Genomic DNA, 21408 nt, shown 5'->3' on the forward strand with positions numbered 1-21408 from the left:
AAGATCATTTCCAAAAATTAAAACTATACATTTTACTGTTTCCCTCTCAGCCAAGGACTCTGACAAGGGAAAGCACAAAACCAAGTAATCTCAGTCTAAGACAAAGACGAAAAGCAATTGGAAGACAGATATAGAGGTTATAGACGACACTATAAGTGAGCTCCCTGCCCACTATGGGGGTTTAGGAACCCACCCAGACATCCTTACCTTGGCATGGGTGTCGTCCAGACTGACCAGAATGGCCGGAATCAAAGGGTCCAACATTTGGAGGTGGAGTTGATTTGAACTCTGTAGTGATGAGTTCTTTAGGCAAGTGAATAGAAGCTGTGGGTAGAGAAAACAGCGATATAATGAGTCATAATAATAATAAAAATAATAAAAATAATAATAATAATAATAACCATAATAATAAAAATGAAAATAATAATATTAATAATAATAACAATAATAATAATAATAATAATAATAATAATAATAATAATAATAATAATAATAATAATAATAATAATAATAATAATAATAATAATAATAAAAAAAGACCTGCCAACTTGTCTATATCAAAAAGGAGGAAAATCTTCCGAGGTCAAAGAGTAACACAAAAATAAAAGACAAACCGTAAAATCAGTTTTTAAAAACAAAAACAAACAAATAAAACAAAATCAAGGTGAAAGACTTGAGGCCTACAATGACAGAAAAACAAACACAGAGACAGTGACTACAAAAATTTAGTTAGGATAGCAGATAATGTGAACTCATTGTCAAACTATATTCTGGAAAATTTGATCAAAACCGCGGAAGGCAGAACGGGAGAGTGAATCCGGGAATTTCAGGTCTGTAATTACAAAACAAAGAAAGAAGAGCAGGGGGAGGAAGGTGAGGAGGGGAAAGAAAAGTAGGTTGAGAGAAAGGAGGAGGAGGATAAGAATTGGGAGGAGGAGGGGGTCCATACAATCAATGCTTTTCACTCAATGAATAGAGCAAAGTAGTAGAAATAAGAAAACAGACAAGGTTACCTCCAAACCAAATTCCACCAGGATGTGTGCATTTGTCTTTTTGCTGACTTTTGGTTTGGCTCCACCCCTGGGCAGGGCTTTCTGTAACAAGAGGCAACTCTCTGGTGTTCTGGACTGGCCCGATGGATCGACCTCTACTTTTGGCCTGGTTAGAAGAAGAAAATGATAGCCATAGTATAAATAAAAATTTGAAACTTTAAATCATTGTGGGGGTTTGTTTTTTCTTCTTTTTTTTTTGTTATTCTTTTCCTGGTTCCCTTACAACCTAAATTCGGCCTGAAATTCTGATAAATCCTGGCTGCAGGCATAAGAACAACTGACAGAAGAGAGATTGATCCTGGATGACATCAAAAACATTTTCTGACCCTCTGTTCACCCCGCAGTGATTAAGTAGCTGAATTTGTTAGATCTGGTGATAAGCTTATGTCCTCTATAACGGGTAGCAAGCAATTGCTATTGTCCATTCTATGCTAAAAAAAACTCAGGTTGCATAGGGCTGATGACAAAGGGCGACTTCTCGATCTAAAAGAAATTTTGGCATTTCCATCCAACAACCACTTTCATGGAAAAACAGAAAACTCTAGCTTTAAAAATGTCCATAAAGGTTGACTCGGAAGGTAACACAATTTTAACACTTCAGTCTGGAATTAAAGTGATTTATTAACATTTATCCTGTATTTTGCAATAGATAGAACAAAGTTGACATCGCTCAGGTTTTTGTTATGCTTTTTGCTATCCGTGTTTATAAGTTATTCTCACTAACTGAATTAACCAGACTATAAACGTTTAAGGTTACACATAGTTTTGTGTGTTGGTCCGTCATACTTCCGGATGGCAATGTTGTGAGCTTCTTAGCCAAGCGCATACTATCTATTGGCTTTAGAATCTTTTCTTCCTTTTTGAAGCTGTTATATTCTTGTCTGTATGATACTAGGCTGCTAGAAGCTGTGGTCTATAAAATGTAATAAACAAAAATGAATCTAACAGCTTCAAAAGATAACAAAATAACAAACACAGAACATTTCAGGCTCAAAACCCTTTTTCAACCATCAACAACAACAAAAACCAATGAAAACATAAAAATATTTATGTTTTCATTGTTTTTTGTTGTTGGCTGAGGAAGGGTTTTGAGCCCAAAACATTCAGTGTTTGGTATTTTGTTCTGTTTTAAAGCTGTTATATGCATTTTTGTTTATTACATTTCATATTCTTGTTTCTATATTACTTTTTAGATTTTACAGCTTCTAGCAGATTGGTTGGTATTGAATGTTAAATAAAAGTTTGTGCATTCTGAGATAGTCGGCGTAAGAGTTGAATGAATTGGAAGACATGGACAGGATAGAAAATGTATTAAGTGACCTCAAAAACTCATTAAGTAAAACTAGAACTTTTATATAGTGCAAGATCCACTAAATATGCTCAAAGCACTTTAGAATGGGTTCCCAGCCAACAGCAACACTTAATGTGGAGGATGAGACATGACGTCTGTTAGCTGATATTACAATTTTTTCCGGACAGAGACAAAATTGTTAATGGCAGGGTACTTATTTTACAACTGAGTACAATGAGAGAATGTGAGTAAAGAGCCTTTTCCAAGGACTCAATTATGCGCCGATGAGGACCCCACCCCAGGACCTTCCGACATGATAATGAGTGTCATACCAGTTAGGCCACAAAGCCGCACAAGTAAGCAGACAACACAACCATCCCAGAATTCCTCTGAATCTAAAAATATAAAACAAGCTTTAAATAATTAGGGCTTACTGCACGACTTCCACCAAATCAGGAATGAGTTTGGTGGTGAGACTGTTGATGAAAACCATCATGGCAGGGAGAGGAATGGAAGTATTGGCGGTCAAACCCGGGGCAATACTCTTCAACACTCCATTGGCTTTGTCAGCAATCCTCTGACGATATGTGGAGATCAACGACTGGTGGAAAAGAGATTAAAATTAATACAATATATATGTCTTCTTCTTCTTGATCTATTCTTCATATAAACTGACAGGCATGTTTTCTATCCAAAATCTGACAAGCATGTGTTCTTTCCAAAATGCCAATGAAACTGTCTCATGTGCTCCAGGTTGCTGGCTATACGCTATGGACAGAAACAGATACTGGCCTCTATACAGATATCACTATGAAACTCTATGGCAATGCTGATGACCTTCGGAGGACTGTGAAATAAGTTACCTTCATTAAAATCCAGCTTCGATCAACTTCGGGAGGGGGGGGGGGGGGAATGCAACAAGAAGAAGAAGAAGAAGAAGAGGAAGAAGAAATTTATGGACTATCTTTTTCTTCTTTTTTTTTGGAGGTGTGTGTGTGTGGGGGGGGGGGGGGGGGGGGGGGGGGGGGGGATATATAGAAAGTTCACAAAATATATAATATATTATATATGTATATATTATTTTATTTATAGTCTTAGCCACAGTCATAATCGTCATAGCCATAGTCATGATGAATTAGATCACAGGCTCTCATGAGCCTCTTTGTCATTATAAAAATAAACAAAACACGTGTATAATTCATTTCCATATCCGTATGTTAATCCATATGAGGTATAAAACGTTGACAAATTGTAGAAATCTTTCATCAAAAACTAAAAAAATGAAGGCAAAATTTTTACCTCTCTGAGTGGTTTGATAAGAGCCTCGAGTTTGGCAGCAGAGATTAGTTTGGCTAGAATTCCATAAGAGTCGTTCCCCTTGGTGGCCCTGGCCTCGGTATGCTGTGACGCGATTGCCTGGACGTCTTTCTCCTCCGACTGAAAGTCAAACATTTCATTGTGGAATATGGTGTGGATGTCGCCTACTGCGGGGTCAAGATCACCAGGGCTAAAAATAGACTCCACACTTCTCAACAAGTACCAGGTGGTGTAAGTCAATACGTGACGCTGGAGGAGAGAGAGAGAGAGTACATTGTGATGTTTGAGACAATTTGTGGTTTTGCTTTTGAGATTTCACTGACACAAATTTACAGGAATAAGAATGAAATAAGATAGTTTTAATTTTTGTCAAAAATAAAGAAATCCAAGAAATATAATAAAGAAGGATGGAGAGAGGTAGGAAGAAAAGAAGGTAGGAACAAAGAAAGAGATATTTTTTTTAAAGGAGAGAAAGAAAAAAATATAAAGAGAGAAAGAAACAAAGATAGAAAAAAAAATTAAAAAATACCCCAGCACTTATATAGAGCAATACCCACGTAACATGCTCAAAGTGCTTTATAAGGGGTCCCTGATAAAATAGAAACACTTAACATGGAGGATGAGACACCTGTTAGGCAATATTACAATTTTTTAACAGAGACAACGTTGTTAACGGTCAGGTACTCATTTTACACCCGAGTACGGTGAGAGAATGTGAGTAAAGAGCCTTTTCCAAGGACTCAACTATGCATCAGTCAGGACTCGAAACCCAGGACCTTCTGATCAAAAGGCGAGTATCATTCCACTAGACCACATAGCCGTTTGAGAAAGAGAGATAGAAATAATACAAAGAAAGAAAAAAATAACAAAATATAGAGAGACAGAAACAAAGAAAGAGAAAAAGAAAAAAAAAGAAAGTAAGTAAAAAAAAGAGAGAGGAAGAAAAAAAAAAAAAAAAAGAAAGTAAGAGAAGAAAAAGCAAGAAAAGTAAAAAAAAAAAAAAAAAAAGAAAGAAATATTGAAAGAGAGGAGGAAAATTAAAAATTAAAAATAAGAACCCCCCCCCCCCCCCCCCAAAAAAAAAAACAAAAAAAAAACAACACATTATTTTTTTTTTAAACCCAAAGAAAAAGAGAAAGAAACAAATAAACAAATAAGATACGGGAAAACCATTATTAAAAAATTGCAAATTACCAAAATACAGAAAAACTTGTAATGACCATCAGACTTTTTATCTCATACCTGGAATCCTCTCTCAAGACAGCCTCGTATTTCCCTCAGAATGAAAGGGAAAAATCTGGCACCCAGAGACACGGCAGATTTGGCTAACGTTTCTCTGGCCGTTTTACGAACTTTTTCTTCACGAGACCACAGGAAGTTACAAATCTTTAAAAGGACTCTGCAATGATGAAGGGATAGTCCAATTTAAAACTTTTTGAAAATAATATATAACTGACAAATCATCTCAGCCCATTATTATATTGGGGTATGGGTATGCAACTTTATTTGAATTAATATGCGATATAGATAAGAATGAATTTAGTTTAGTTTAAATTACTTAAATCTCAAACATCGGAATTTTAACTCATCGTTGCCAATTTATCAAAGAGCTTTAAACGGGAGACCCTAATGTCCACTACCGTCATGACCCCAAAATGGCAGTGGGTTTGGACTACGTCAATAAAGATCATCCATCCTCGCTCTTTTACTACAATAACCCGAAGAATCTGCCTATACATCCTGCTATTAAAATAATTATGCCACCTGATTCAATATGTAATCTATTCATTATTAGTCCTCCGAAGGACTGGTTACATATGCATACTTCAAAAGAGTTTAGAACCAGAAGAGATTAACCCCCTCCTTACCACCCATTCGTTACGATGCAGCCAACAAATTTCTGATTCGATTTCATTTTGTTATAGTTAAAGCTATAAAAACTCGACACTGTGTTGCAGAGTTCATTTTTATTAACAAAATGTAGAATAATATACTCGTTACTTATCTCTATGAAAAATCTAATTTTATGTTGGGTGAGTATGAAGTTTTGAGTAACATTCTGAAAATAGCTGGTAAGGAGAGAGAGAGTTAAGGTGTGACGTGACATCATTTCTACTCTGTCCTATTGCCTGCTCTTTAAATTCAAGTCTACAATCCAGTTTACCTGGACATAATAAGGGTTTGTCTCAAAAGGATTGATGAATAGAATATGTAACTCACGTCGGGAGTTTGATTTCCAAAGTCCCTTTGGGCAGACGTTGAAACAATTGAATGGCAGCCAAGGCCAAGGGGACCCGTAACACTTCATTAGAATCCGATTGATGTGACCGGACCAGTTTGTGCTCCGATTCTCTCTTGCTCTGAACAAGGGGGAGGAATGTAAATAGAATGAATACTTTTTATTATCTTAAAGTTAGAAAAAAGCATTTCATCAACACACACAAAATATGTTTTTATCGATCTCTGAGAGTTTAGCTAATATAGAGTCATTTAAGGTTATATTTATTATTATTATTATAATATGCTGGATATCATTATGATTTTAAATTTCTATCTTAATAAAAACAAAAACATTTCATTGTAAGAATTGAGAATTTAAATAATGTATTTGGAAAACAAAACAAAAAACAAACAACAACATAAAATCACATCATTCTGTTCTGTGAATGTTAAAAATATTTCCCTAAATAATTCTGCCACTGTTTTCACCCATGCAAAAACAAATTAAAACCATCAGTAGCTTGAGTGACTCAAACTTAAATAGGACGTTGAATACAAGAGATATTTTTAAAAACCCTCACATGATAAATGCCATTCAATAGTTTTTGTTTTTTTAATCAATAATTTCATATATATATGATAAAAGGAGCTATTTATAAACATTTCAAAGATAATTATGATTGTTTGACTTCTACAACGTTGTATCGAGCGTTAGCTCTCATCAGGAAGTGGAAGTGAAAGTAGATTGTTGTGCTATTCGTATTTTTCTAGATTCGTGTTTATGGAGGTTCGTAATTACATAAAAGGTGTTTGTTTCTATGTCTGCATGAGGATGTTAGTTCATTTCTTCTGTTGAGTGTTGCCATGTTCGGTTTTGTGATGATGAAGACCACAACAATCTACTTTCACTTCCATTTCCTGATGAGAGCTAACGCTCAATACAACCTTGTAGAAGTCAAACAATCATAATTATATATATATAAATACATAAATAAATAAGAATAAACTATAGACAATGCTAAACAAAGTTCCCATCAGTCCTGAAAGCATCAGTAAATCTTTGTTAATCATAAACTGCCATACTCTGGAGGAATAACACATATTACAAAAATTTGGCCATAAAACTTGTCCTTCAAATTAACAATCGATTAAAATTACCAGCTTTGGGAATTTTCGCCAAAATGAGGATAATTTTCATCAATCGATAATTTGAAGCACGAGTATTCTGGCCAAATGTTTAAATATATGTTATTCCAGAGTATGACAGTTAACTGGTTAACTCACTCAACCCTAACACCGACTATATCCGTAGTTTACCCGGGTTACTTTTACCCCATGCCTATCTATTACATTTTATGAGACAAATTATAGGCGTTGTATAAAAGCTAATGTTTTTAGTATTTGCATGTTATTGATAGTTGAATAAAATTATCTATGTACATTTTTAATACATTTTTTCCAATTTTGAAAAGTCCCAAAAATCTCTAGGATTAAGAGAGTTAATGGAGAAAGTTGTTCTCTTACCCTTTGACAAATGGCATTCATGACCTTGGGTAAAATTCTCTTCACAATTGTCGAATGGATTTTGGTGGCCGCCTCGGCATCACATTCGGTCATCACCACTTTTCTCCTTTCCATCACGTCTTCCTCTTTGTCAATCGTTTCTTCGTTTCCATCTTCTATGGGTTTTTTCTTCTTCAGCACTCGATGTTGCACCTCTGGCTCGGTGATCTCGAGATCCATTGGTAAAATATCATCTATTTTCTCATTTTTATCATCATTGTTTTTATTATCATCATCATCATCATCATCATCATCCTCTTCATCAGACTCATTCTGCTTTTCCTCCTCTGAAAAATAAAAGGAAAGGAAAACTGGATCCAAAGCCACTGGGACATCAAAAAGTTATAAAAAATTTTAAGAAATTAATAGGAGAGTATAGATAGTGTGAGCTTGGCTAAGAAGCTCACGACATTGCCATCCGGAAATATAATGAACCAACACACAAAACTATGTGTAGCCTTAAACATTTATAGTCTGGTTAATATAACTTAGTGAGAATTACTCATTAATGTGGATGGCAAAGAACAATAACAAAGACCTGAATGACGTCAACTTCATTCTATCTATAATAATTGTGTGATTGTGCATGTATGAGAGAGAGAGAGAGAGAGAGAGAGAGAGAGAGAGAGAGGGAGAGAGAGAGGGAGAGGGGGAGAGAGAGGGAGAGGGGGAGAGAGAGAGAGAGAGAGAGAGAGAGAGAGAGAGAGAGAGAGAGAGAGAGAGAGAGAGAGAGAGAGAGAGAGAGACAGAGAGGGGGGGGGGGAGGTTGAGTGAATTAAAGAGGTATGAGTGACCAGAAAAAAATCTAAGACTGCACCTGTGATCAATCTTGGTCCCTTTGCATGTAAAGCGAGTGCTCTACCATCTGAGCTATTGGATCCCCCATCCATGACCAGACTGGTACAAAAATCGGGTCACCAAAAATCTATAAATTCATTTATTATCAATTTATGATATGGTTTAAGTCTAGATAGCAAGGTGGCACAGTGATATGGTCTCTGCTTCTTAACCAGAGGACACTGAGTTCAACTCCTTGTTGCATTGTATAGCCTTGAGCAAATCACCTTGCCCTAGCTGACTTTACAGCGCTGCATTGTTGCCTGGGTTATTCCAATCTTTCCTTGGGAAAGACCCTTAAGACTTTCCCCTAAAGGGTGAACAAGGGGACTTTAATTTTTTTTGCTATAAAATTTCTAAGGTGGTACAGGGAATACAGAAGGGGGGGGGGGGGGGGGGGGGGGGGTGTGTTGATAGCTTAGCTGGTAGAGCACTCGCTTCACAAGCAAAAGTACAGAGATCGATCCCGGGTGCAGTCGAGATTTTTTTCGGACCCCCCTACCTACCCAGCAGTGATTGGGTAACTGAATCTGTTAGATCTGGTGGAAATTACTTTGAGATAGACTAGTGTCCTATCCAAAAGGTAGTAATTAATTGCTATTGTCAGTTTCATGCTATAGGAACTGGGATAAACTCCGGCTCCAAGGTGGTCAAAAAAAAAAGAATAACGATTCAATTATACATGGAGATCAATGGTTACCAGTCTGCCATTTTTTCTTGAGTCTCTCCTGGAAAGTGGACTTGCTCAAGTCAAAATGAAAACCACACAATAAGGCTCCTATGATTCTGAAATAGAAAAAACAATTAACCATTGATGGTTATAACGACGACGACGATGATGATGATGATGATGATGTTGATAATACTGATATTGATGACACTGATGATGATGAAAATGATGTTGATGATGATAAATATAATGGAGTTGATGATGATGATGATGATGATGATGATGATGAAATGATGTTAATGATAATTATAATTGATGATATTGATAATGATGATAATTACTGGCTGAAGAAGTGTTTTGAGCCGAAACATTCTGCGTTAAAAAATTTGTTCTTTATTTTCTTTTTTTTTTTTGGAAGCTGTTCTATTACTTTTGTACTGTAGAAAATATACCTTGTAATCTTTTTTTGACCTTCTCCCATCTTAGGTAGCAAATTGAGATAGAATTCTAAGACATTGCTGTAGGCTTTCCACGAGAGCTGTGTGCTGATGATCCACAGCAAGTCTCTGGCAGCGTCCTGGATGTTTTCATGCTTGGCAAAGGCCTGTTCTGTGATGAAGGAGTAGATGAGTGGGATGAAGTAAGACACATGAATGTCCGTGCTCAGCGTGTGGAATTTCAGGTGATGATACAAACGACGAAGAGCTTTGGTTCGCTGAAATATCTGAAATAGAAATATGGGGAAGTAATTAGACAAGGGGACAAGAAAAACCTTTTGTATGATGATGACGATGATGATCACAACAGCAACAACAACGATAATAATAATAATTAATAATAATAATAATAATAATAATAATAATAATAATAATAATAATAATAGTAATAAAAATAACAATGATAATAATGATGAAGATGATGATGATGATAAAAATGTGAAATGGACAATAGCAATTGCTTGCTACCCTTCAGACAGAGAGTTAGTCTAATCAAAAAGCACTTTCCACCAGATCTAACAGACCCAGCTACCAAATCAATGCTGGGTGGACAGGGGGAGTTCAGGAAAAAAATAATCGCTGTCTGTTTGAAAAATCGAATAGGAATTAAGTAAAAGATGAATACAATCAAAATAGATTGAAAACGTTGACATCAGAGATCGGGAAAATTTACCTGGATGTGCCTGATATTTTCAAAGAAGTTTTTATGAGACTCCTTGTGAATGAGGTCGGACAGACCGTTGAAATGATGAGATGTTGGATACGTGGTGACCAGGCATTGGAGAATTGCAATGTACTCATGGCGAACCACCTGGGGAATGAACCAAAAGAAAAAAAAATATTTTTTTTTTTAAATATAGTGCTCAACTTTTTTGATAAAAGGAGCTATTTATAAAATATTTCAAGTATAATTATGATCAACTTGAGTGAAATGACAGAATGCATATTAACCCCCCCCCCCCCCCCCCACAAAAAAAAAAAACAACAAAAAAAGTTATTGTGTAGATAAATATCATTAAACATGCTCAAATCGCTTTGCAAGGTGGCCCAAGCCAACAGCAGCACTAAACATCCCTAAAAAATGCATTATAAACCCTTTTAGGAGTCTCTAAAGGAATAAACCAGTCAAGCTAAAAATGAATTAAAGACGACTTATGACTTAATTGTGTTAATGATTCAAACAATTTATATCAAAGGTGAAGGTAAACAGTCCACAGTGGTTTACCAGCGGATCACTTAGTTGAGATGCTAGGTCAAGAGGTCACTACTCTCCTTCTCTTTACCTGCGCTCTGGCATGGCACGTGCCTGCAGTCAGTGAAGCGAGTAGTCTAATTGGTCTGATAAATAATAGCATAGCCAAGCCACAATTATCTTAAATGTAAATCTATATCACTCATGTTATAGATTGAAAACCCCCTCACACAGTGGACTAAATATCATAGATATCATCAGTATATTTCTTTCTCAGGAACACAGCAAAGTAGACTCACATTTTCACTACATTTATCGTTTAAATCAAATATTTCTGGAATCCCTACAACAACAATCAGACGTTGCAGTTTATTATTATTCACACTAGTACATACTACAAACTGTCTACTTTCTGTTGCACTAATGTTCATTCAGTTCAACAAATATGTAACAAGTGTAGGGGTGGGGTATCAAATTTCACTGGGAATATCTAGCAGTCTATGAGATGTCTAGGCTATCGTGGGTGATGAATTTGGACCAGTTACACAATGTAAACAATGTCATAATCATTTCCTGGACTCCCTACTGACCATGGAACACTTTACTACACTGATTCTACAGTTTTGTCATTAAACGTTCCCACGAATATGGTAAAGGAGTGAAGAAGTCATACTTATTGTAGTACAGGAACGTATATATATATATATACTCCCTCTGCAAGTAGCCCTACAATAATTGTTCTTAAAGACACATCTGTTACTGATTTAAGAACTATGAAATGAATGGGTTTGTTTCATTCATGTCTCTGTTGATTGGTGTGGGAAGGTTTTATTCACCAGCTGCACTACTTGTACATTGTGAATATTGAGAATAATGTCTGAATATCTGTTAATTCCTAGGAGGTGCCACTATTATTTTCTCTATCTTGGCTGTGTGTTTGCGTGCCCCCCCCCCCCCCTCTCCCCCTCTTCTTATTTTCCCCAGTTAAACTTGCCTTTGTGGAATACTATCTGTACTAACTGTTGATGTTATATCGTTGTTGTCAGTGGTATGAATTAGGTGTAGTGTGAATGTGATGCATTTCTCTTAGCCTGTCTTTTACGTTTGTATGTAATATGTGTGTATATGCAGGATGTATGGGTGTATGTATGTGTGTGTGTGTGTGTGAGAGAGAGAGAGAGAGAGAGAGAGAGAGAGAGAGAGAGAGAGAGAGAGAGAGAGAGAGAGAGAGAGAGAGAGAGAGAGAGAGAAAGAAAGAGAGAGGGAGGAATACCATTTTCTACCATATTCATTGCTTCTATTATCTACTACGCCACTGTGATCGTGTTGTTGTTTGGTGTAATGACGGTGGTTTTGTTTCTTTTTGTTATCGTGAAGTAAAACCTACACACACAATATATTGCTTTATATGTTCTTTAGGAGTGTGTTAAATTGTTTAATCCACTTATCTCCATATATTTTAAATACAATACAAAATACAAATGGAGAGAACATACCAGATGTCCAGCCCATTACATTTATGACCATTAAAAACGTAGTTAAAATGTGTTGAATCAGAAAATGAATGTTTTACTGTGTGTAATAATATTAAGACTGGACAAAGCATTAATTAGTTCCGGAATCCAACGTCTGATTTTAAAGATTTGAATTTTTTATTGGCCGCACAACAACAAAAATATTTTAAAATGGTAGGGATTTTAAATTGCTTATAAAACCTATCAGAATAATCACAATAAAACGAAAAAAGAACCAACATAACAAGTGAAAGTAGTACTGTCTGTTCCATAAGTTAATATTATTGTAATGTAAGTGGTCATCTAGATATGGTGTTATATTACATCACGAAAATGCAATACTTTGCGTCTTAACCCTCAAAAAGGGGAATCCCCATCCAGGTAGCCACTTTTACAGCATGCAGCTGCTGTTGTCAGTCACTTGCTGGGTTCCAGCAGTATAACTAAGTGATCCGATTTTATGAAGAAATAAACAGCAGTGAGTCATTTATCGATTTATATCGAAGGTGAAGGTAAACATTCATTTACTGATTATATATCGAAGGTGAAGGCAAACAGTCATTTATCAATTTACATGGAAGGTGAAGGCAAACAGTCATTTATCGAAAAATTAATGAACGTTGACCTTTAGCTTTTTAAATAATTTTCCGTGCTCTGCATTTATATATATACATATTGAATAGGGTCAACTTAACTTGTTACGCCACTTAACAATACAAAACACAATGTTATGGTTTGTTTTTGTTGTTCTTACTTTAAATTAAACTAAAATCTACTTCTAAACTCATCTTACATTAAAATTTGATTAACTCTTCTGATATTTTTACATTTACTGACTTAATCCACATTTGATCTATAAAATATATTTCGTAGCTTCAAAGAAGCCCTCCCAAGGCTTCTCTTCAGACCGAAAATCTAATAAAGGTCAAAAACTCTATAATAAAATAAGACAAGATCTAAGGCAAAAAATATTTTTATCCCTCCTAATTTGGATAAAATAAAATTTACCTCCGTTTTGCTCCTCATCCCACCCTTGACCATTTTGATGATGATCTTGGCTTGGACGTTCTGGAAAAGTTCACTTCTGATAGAATTGTCGTCCAATTCGGCAATTTTCTTGATCAATGTCGTGATACAAAAGGTGGACGAATCTCGAATTGACAAATCGTCAACCTGAATATGTGAAAAATTATTTTATATTAGTGGAAATATAAAAACTGATCCATTACCAGATAATTTTTTATTTTCTTATCATATCACTTGTTCAGACCACCTGACCTTTGGATACCTTGCGTATTTAAATATTTCGTAAATCCTGTTGAAGAAAAAATCTTAGAATGTCTTGACATTCCAAGATGTTTATTCAACAGGATGTACAAAATATTTAGTAGTCGATCTGGGTTTGTTTGTTTTCTTTTTTGTAAAAAGTTGTATTTATGATTTATTGTTTTTTGTTGTTGGTTGAAGAAGGGTTTTGAGTCCAAAACGTTCCGTGTTTGGTATTTTGTTCTTTTTTTAAGCTGTTGTATTCATTTTTGTTTATTACTTTTTAAAGGGTTATTGTGGTGTAATATAATGAAAGGATGGCTGAAGATTTTGACAGTTGGTATGAAATTGTTTGGATTCATCCATTACATTTAATCAAGGGAGATCAACATGACAAGTTTCTTCTCTGTCATTGTTAGATTCTCCTCCATAAATTATATCTGATGGTCTGATAATTTTTTTAAACGTATTCATTTTTGTTGTTCATCTATTTATTTGTTTTGTTGAACATGTATTTATTTATTTATATATTTATTTGTTGGTTAGTTTATTCATTTCTTATGTATTTATTTATTTGTTTTCCTATGAATCTTTTTATATATTTATCTTCAGATTGTCTGTTTATCTGTACTTTATTTCGATTTTATTTATTTGTTTATTCATTTGATTATTTATTTGTTTGTTTACTTACTTGTTCTTCACTTAGTTATAGAAATTGTTTTAATTATGAAATGATATTTGAGGAAACCTATAAATCAACTAAGATTTGAAGCTTGAACTTGGTCGTAAGAAGAGTGCTAGCCAAACGGACCTCCTTAATGAAGTAGTCACAGTTGTAGAGGGTGGGGATGATCAAGTCTGTGTCCAGGGCTGTGGCTGAGCTGATGCCATCTGTAATTTCACGGAAACTTTCGAGCCTCGCTGTGTAGTCGGGTTCATCTACTCTTTTGGGGTCCCATGCATTGAGCTGTTGGAAGAAAAGGAGGAAATATAAATATCTATAGGCCAAATGAGGTTGTGGCAAGTTGCTTTTTAAAAAATGTTTTACAACAAATACAAATAGATACTATGTCTATCTATATTTAGCTATCTGGTCACAGCTGACTTTTAGCCATTACGAACCCTGAGTAGAAATACAGAGAACTTTTCTCCATCTGTTTGGATTTTAGTGAAGTATTATCGCTTTTATTGTTGGTTGAGGAAAGGTTTTGAGTCTGAAAAATTTCATGTTAAGAATTTTGTTCATTTTTTTATAGTTGTGTTCGTGTTTGTTCCATAACTTCTAGGAGCTTAGAATTCACTATAAGCCGCATTGCTGTTTGTATTATCTTGGGAAATACATAATACGAAATCATGTCAGACTATAATGAAATGCCATCTAGAAAGAGTTAAATTGTAAATTAGGAGTTAAATGCTCATTATATGTCAATAAAAAATAACTCTACAATTTTTCTAGAATTCAGCAAAGATGGCCAAATGGACAAACCTGTCTACTTGAAAATTTAAAATTTCGTAGTTCTAAAGAGATTTTTAAAATAAGTAGTCTTACCCTCATATGACTGAAATAACATTTCAAGATCCTTGGGGTCTGTACCAATTTTTTATTTTCATTACGTTTTTATCAGTTCTATCAGCCCATCTTGGCTTGAGATTAGTTTCATTCATCATATTTTTTTCATTGAGATATCCTTTCAAAATTGACGGAAAGTCTTGCGATTAAAAAAAAACAAACAAACATGACCTTTAGTACCAATTACTTGATGCCTGTGTTAATTTTTTTCTTTTAGGGGCAGCACTTAATACTCAAGTTGAAATGGAATTTTGACCTGAGAGGAAAATTTTAATTTCCATTAAGTTTTAATGACTTTGAGATGCTTATAAATTTTTTTAATCGGAACCGAAACTTTGCAATTCTAAGAATGTATTGTAATAGTAGGCAGTTTGAAATGAACAAACCTTGTTCATGAGGACGGCATATTTTGTCAGTTGCTCATCTTGAGCTGTGATGGTGGTGAAGAGCTGACATAACAACACGCGTGATTCACGGCGTTCAACAGTCCCAAACAGTGGGCACGTCATTCTGTGGAGAAAACATTCAAGTACTTGGGTTTTTAAAAAGTTTATAAACTAAAAAAAAAATTGAGGTTTCATAGCACAATATCCACTAAATGTGCTTAAAGCGCTTACAAGGGTTTCTGACCAACAGCAACACACAGCATGTAGACCGAGACATGATGCCTGTCAGGCGATATTACAATTTTTTCTGACAGAGACAACACTGTTAACGAATGGGTACACATTTTACATTTGAGTAAGGTGGTGAGAGAATAAGAGTAAAGAGCCTTTTCCAAGCACTCGATTATGAGATGAGCAAGGCTCAAACCCAGGACCTTCCAATCCAAAAGCGAGTGTCATACCACAAGACCACATAGCCGCATACCAGTTATGACAAATAAATGTGATTGTGTTTATAAAGGAAAGACAAAATGAGTAAGCTTTTGGAAAAATAATGAGTACAATCCATAAAAATACCATAACTAAAACTAAATCTGGTAATGAGCAATTAGACCATAATAGCAATATTAGGATCAATATTTAAATTAATGAATAACCTCTCTTTAAAGATTATCTATAATAGTATCCATCACGTATAAATCTGATATGACCCAGCAAGATAACATTATATTGAACTCTTTAGATTAAAGTGTTCAAGTACACTAAATGAGTGTATGATTGTTAAAATGCTTAAATAATAGAAATTCAATTGTGTGTACAATCCTCAGCAAAATACGTACAATGAATGAAAAGTGTAAGAATATACACTTTCTTACGAAAGGTTGGCATCACTTCTATTCTCATCGAGGGGCGATGGGAAAAGTCAAGTCGGTCAAGATTTGATGATTCAAATAAACACAGACTAAGATATTTACATAAAATCTGAATACGGCCAACAGTTCTATTTTATAAAATATCATTATGACATTTATGACTATTTGTGCTTCACAGTGAACATAGAATTTAAATTAGTTATAATAATTCACAAAAGAGGATTTTTCTGAAAATTAAGTTAAACTATAAAATAAATTCAAACTTTCTTATTTGCCTTGTTAATTGATGTTAATAACAAATTTTTTACCAAACATTTTCCAATTAAAGAATGTTAAAGAAATAGTTTTTGATCAAACATAGTCCAATTAGAAAATATTTGCGTAAAAAGCTTTTGACCAAACATTGTCCAATTAGAAGATGATGTAAAAAGTTTTTTACCTAACATTGTCCAATTAGAATACATTGATGTAAAAAGTTTTTGACCAAACAATCTCCAATTAGAAAATATTGATGAGACAGTGTCAGTGTCAGTGAATTCCTGAGACGATTAATCTCATACCTGTAAAAGTCGGCTGGTTTTTCCACATACTGAATGAGGTTGATGACCGAGTGCAATGTGTTTTGTTCAATTTCCTGGAAAATGAAAATTTGAAATAAGTTGTCAATTGAATGACTGAAATAAGTTGTGAATTGAATGATTGAAATAAGTTGTAAATTGAATGATTGAAATAAGTTGTAAATCGAATTACTGAAATAAATTGTAAATTGAATGATTGGAATAAGTTATAAATCGAATGACTGAAATAAGCTGTAAATCGAATGACTGAAATAGGTTGTGAATTGAATGATTGAAATAAGTTGTAAATCGAATGACTGAAATAAGTTGACCACTATGTAAGATTTCTAGCTATAGGATAAATTCCACTCACTTCACTAAGTGTAGAACTGTGATTCAAATAGGGAATCAACAAACTACAAAGAGACTGACACTGTTCTGGTGTTGTCACAATGCTGCTCAATCTGCCGAAAAGAAAAAACAAACAAAACAAAATAAACTATGAAATACAATGTGCGGCTATGTGGTCTAGTGGACTGACACTTGCTTTCGGATCAGAAGGTCCTGGGTTCAAGCCTTGCTCAGCGCATAGTTGTGTCCTTGGAGAAGGCTCTTTACTCACATTCTCTCACCGTACTCAGGTGTAAAATGAGTACCTGGCCATTCAGCGTTGTTTCTGTCCAAAAAAATTGTAACATTGCCAAACAGGCATCATGTCCCATCCTAAATGTTAAGTGTTGCTGCTGGCCAGGGACCTCTTCTAAAGCGCTCTGAGCACATTTAGTGTATATTGCGCTATATAAAATCTTAAGTTTATTTTTATTTTTATGGCTTAGTTAACAGAGCAGTAGGATTTAACAATTGATTTGGGATAACGTAATTATGAAAATGAAAGAAAAAGAAAATTGACACATCTCAATTATATTGAGAATGGAATGCAGGCAATTAAACTTTAATATTTAATATGTAAAAACATTGGCATATCTCACATATAATGTGAGTAGAATATGGGCAATAACATTCAAATATTTCATAAGAATTCTTTTTCAAATAAATTGTCTGACTCGGTCCAGCTGGATTTTAAAAAGAAAAGAAAAAAGGTACAAAAAATAACAATAGACTTAATAATAATAATAATAATAATAATAATAATAATAATAATAATAATAATAATAATAATAATAATGATAATAATGATGATGATAATAATAATAATAATAATAATAATAATAATAATAATAATAATAATAATAATAATAATAAAAAATAATCATAATAATAATAATAATAATAATAATAATAATAATAATAATAATAATAATAATAATAATAATAATAATAATAATAATAATAATAATAATAAAAAAAAAAAAAAATAAAAATAATAATAATAATCAGGGGTGAGAATGACTGGTCACAAAAAAGGAGGAAATTTTTCATCGTGAAGATCATGACCCATCCATGCGACCATAATCCAAAAATTTGAATTTCACTCAAATTTACTTAGATGCGATCCAAAATTTGTCTTGCAGCAATTTCTGACACAATTCGGTGGAATTGCAAAAGTTGAAAGTGTAATTACAACATTTGGTGGTTGTAGTAGGGATGATGATGTGGTGGTGGTTGTAATAATAGCAGTGGTAGGGATGATGTGGTAGTAGTGTGGATGATTGTGTGGTGGTGGTTGTAGTAGCTGTGGTAGGAATGATGATGTGGTGGTAGTTGCAGTAGTAGTGGTGGTAGGGATGATGTTGTGGTGGTTGTAGTAGTGGTGGTGGTAGGGATGATGGTTTGGTGGTGGTTGTAGTAGTGGTGGTGGTAGGGATGATGGTTTGGTGGTGGTTGTAGTAGTAATGGTGGTAGGGATGATGGAGTGGTGGTGGTTGTGGTAGGGGTGATGTGGTAGGGATGATGATGTGGTGGTTGTAGTAGTAGTGGTGCTAGGGATGATGGTGTGGTGCTGGTTGTAGTAGTAGTGATGGTAGGTGTGATGGTGGTTGAAGTAGTGGTAGTAGGGTTGATGATGTGGTGATGGTTGTAGTAGTAGCTGTGGTAGGAATGATGATGTGGTGGTAGTTGTGGTAGTGGATGATGGAGTGGTGGTGGTGGTGGTAGGGGTGATGTGGTAGGGATGATGATGTGGTGGTGATTGTAGTAGTAGTGGTTGTGGGGATGATGATATGATGGTGGTTGTAGTAGTGGTTGTAGGGTTGATGATGTGGTGGTAGTTGTAGTAGTAGTGGTGGTAGGGATGATGTGGTGCTATTTGTAGTAGTAGTGGTGGTAGGGATGATGATGTGGTGGTGATTGTAATAGTAGTGGTGGTAGAGATGTTGATGTAGTGATTTTGGTGAGTGTTTTTCTATTCAGTGATGATAATAGCAATTTGTCAAAAAGGAGGAAAATTTCTCGGGCTATCGATCAAACACAAGCAAAGAAACCTAGTAGTAGTTATTTAGCTTATAAATACAACCCAAGAATCTCTCAAATTTAAAGCCATAGAATAGTCCAAAGGTAAAAAGAAAAAAGATTAAACTAAGCCAATCACCATTGCTTTGTTCTAATATATAATCTCTATATACCAGATGATTTAATGTGGTTGCGAAAGAAAGAAAGAGAGAGAGAGAGAGAGAGAGAGAGAGAGAGAGGGGGGGGGGGAGGAGGGGGGGGGGGAGAGGGGGGAGGAAAGACTTCTTTACCAGAACAACTTATGTATGGACCTTTTAAACTCTATATCAGAAAAAAAAAAGAAGAAGAAGAAAAGAGAAATAGAAAGAAAGGCAAAGGGGAAAAAAAAAAAAAAAAGAGAGAGAGAGAGAGAGAGAGAGAGAGAGAGAGAGAGAGAGAGAGAGAGAGAGAGAGAGAGAGAGAGAGAGAGAGAGAGGAGAGAGATTAAAAAGGCATTAGGTACCTACAACAGGGGGAAAAAAACCCAGACCCATTTGTCCCTCCCCTTCCCCTTCAACCATCAACTAACTAATCAAAGAACACTACTGGTCTTCTGTGTCAATTGTGACATCTGGTGCCATACTGTCTGGCCCAACGTCATAAAAACGGGACCGTCACCAAATTTCACGAGACTGAGCACAGGTGTCAAAATATAACACAAGACATAATGGTGATTTTGTGGGTTTGAGGAAAATGTTTGACACGGCAAATTTGAAAAAGGAGGAAATGTGATGGGATGGGCGGAGATAAACTACCATTTAGGCGGAAATCCGCCTTTAGGCGGAAGATTCTCAGCCCTGAATAATAATAATAATAATAATAATAATGCTGAAAACTTATATAGCCCTGCAACTCCAAGACATCAGACTCTAAGTGCTTAAACTTTGGCTGAAACATACTCAATCACACACACACACACACACACACACACACACACGCATACACACAGGCACAAACAAACACACAATACAAACCAGACACCTATGTTGCTTCTCATATCAACTACTAAAATCAAATCAGATAAGTTTTAAGTAAACTTGTGAAGAAATATTTTATTTATTTCTAAAGGAATAAAAAAAGAAACATGGAAATTCTTTTTTAAATGAAGGTTCGATTAAATTGTTTTCTTGATAAGATCTCAAAATTGTGTCAAAACCTTCAAGTTTCCAAAAGTAAGGCTGTAAACTGAATGTATTCATTTTCGTCTCTTGTTCGAATAATTAGTGTATCATGCTATACATTCTTGTAATTCCCATAACACACATATGAAACAAACCAGCAAACAAAACTATGTGTAACCTAAAATGTTAATATCACTATTCAAACATTTATAGTGAGAACTGATCATCCATAGGTGTTTTAAAAACAATATTAACTAAGAAACTCTGTGTGTTGTTTCAGTTTGTTGGTAGGAAACTGAAAGAAATATTAATTCCAAGACAAAACGTTCATGTTCTGTTCCTGTTCGGTCTGGCAACTGAAAACGAGAGGGGTCACTTACTTTGCTATGATAAAACAAGAGATCGACTGAGAGGAAAGGTCAAACTAAGAGCACAATGGACCTGAATGGAAAATGAATGCACTCCGTTTACAGCGTAACACACGCTATCTAACAGGGTTGCCAATTAAAGAGGCAAAAATTTACTGAACTCTTATGCTAACACATTCGCACACCCCTTTTATGAGTCCTGAACTCCAGTGAAAAGACATTTTGTACATACGTTTTTTCCGTTTAGCACATGATAGGAAAACATACTGAGGATTTATAACATACTGAATTCCGTAAATATACGGAAAATTGGCAACCTTGTATCTAATTTCAACAGCAACATGACAATTTTCTAATTTTCAAACAGAAAAAAAAATTCCAGTTCATCTCAGCGATCCATACCTTGACAAGACTTTGATCTCCTGACCCAACTGGTGTTTTTTGCTGACTTTGGTTTTCGGCAAGAGCTTGGCCAGCTTGGCATGGAGATATTTCAACAGTAATGGAACTTCTGCTATCAAAATGGACTGGCCCAAACATTTCCCTTTTCCATCTCCATCTGTGTCAAGGAAAATAAAGTAAATGTTGCTGCTCGAAGCTCAAAGAAATAAAAAACAATGTGAAAATGAATGTAGCTTCAATTTAATATACGAAAACAGATAAAATG

At 34.9% G+C, this 21408-nt stretch overlaps 1 protein-coding gene across 1 annotated transcript in view; it reads right to left on the bottom strand.

The window, feature by feature from the left end:
* LOC144967393 (small subunit processome component 20 homolog) overlaps positions 1-21408 on the bottom strand; it is a 75077-nt gene that overhangs the window by 17118 nt on the left and 36551 nt on the right. The window contains exons 31-46 of the mRNA XM_078904535.1: positions 21144-21300; positions 17178-17268; positions 16808-16881; positions 15376-15499; positions 14231-14386; positions 13162-13326; positions 10121-10258; positions 9403-9674; positions 8981-9066; positions 7405-7730; positions 5881-6020; positions 4903-5059; positions 3643-3909; positions 2778-2944; positions 1014-1158; positions 208-324 (exon numbers count right to left, since the gene is read on the bottom strand). Coding sequence (XP_078760661.1) covers positions 208-324; positions 1014-1158; positions 2778-2944; positions 3643-3909; positions 4903-5059; positions 5881-6020; positions 7405-7730; positions 8981-9066; positions 9403-9674; positions 10121-10258; positions 13162-13326; positions 14231-14386; positions 15376-15499; positions 16808-16881; positions 17178-17268; positions 21144-21300 — 2582 coding nt within the window. The remainder of the gene's footprint in view (positions 1-207; positions 325-1013; positions 1159-2777; positions 2945-3642; positions 3910-4902; positions 5060-5880; positions 6021-7404; positions 7731-8980; positions 9067-9402; positions 9675-10120; positions 10259-13161; positions 13327-14230; positions 14387-15375; positions 15500-16807; positions 16882-17177; positions 17269-21143; positions 21301-21408) is intronic.

This window comes from Berghia stephanieae, chromosome 3, assembly GCF_034508935.2.
Source record: "Berghia stephanieae isolate SIO BIC M18660-M18661 chromosome 3, UCSD_Bste_1.3, whole genome shotgun sequence".
Classification (NCBI taxonomy): Eukaryota; Metazoa; Mollusca; class Gastropoda; order Nudibranchia; family Aeolidiidae; genus Berghia; species Berghia stephanieae.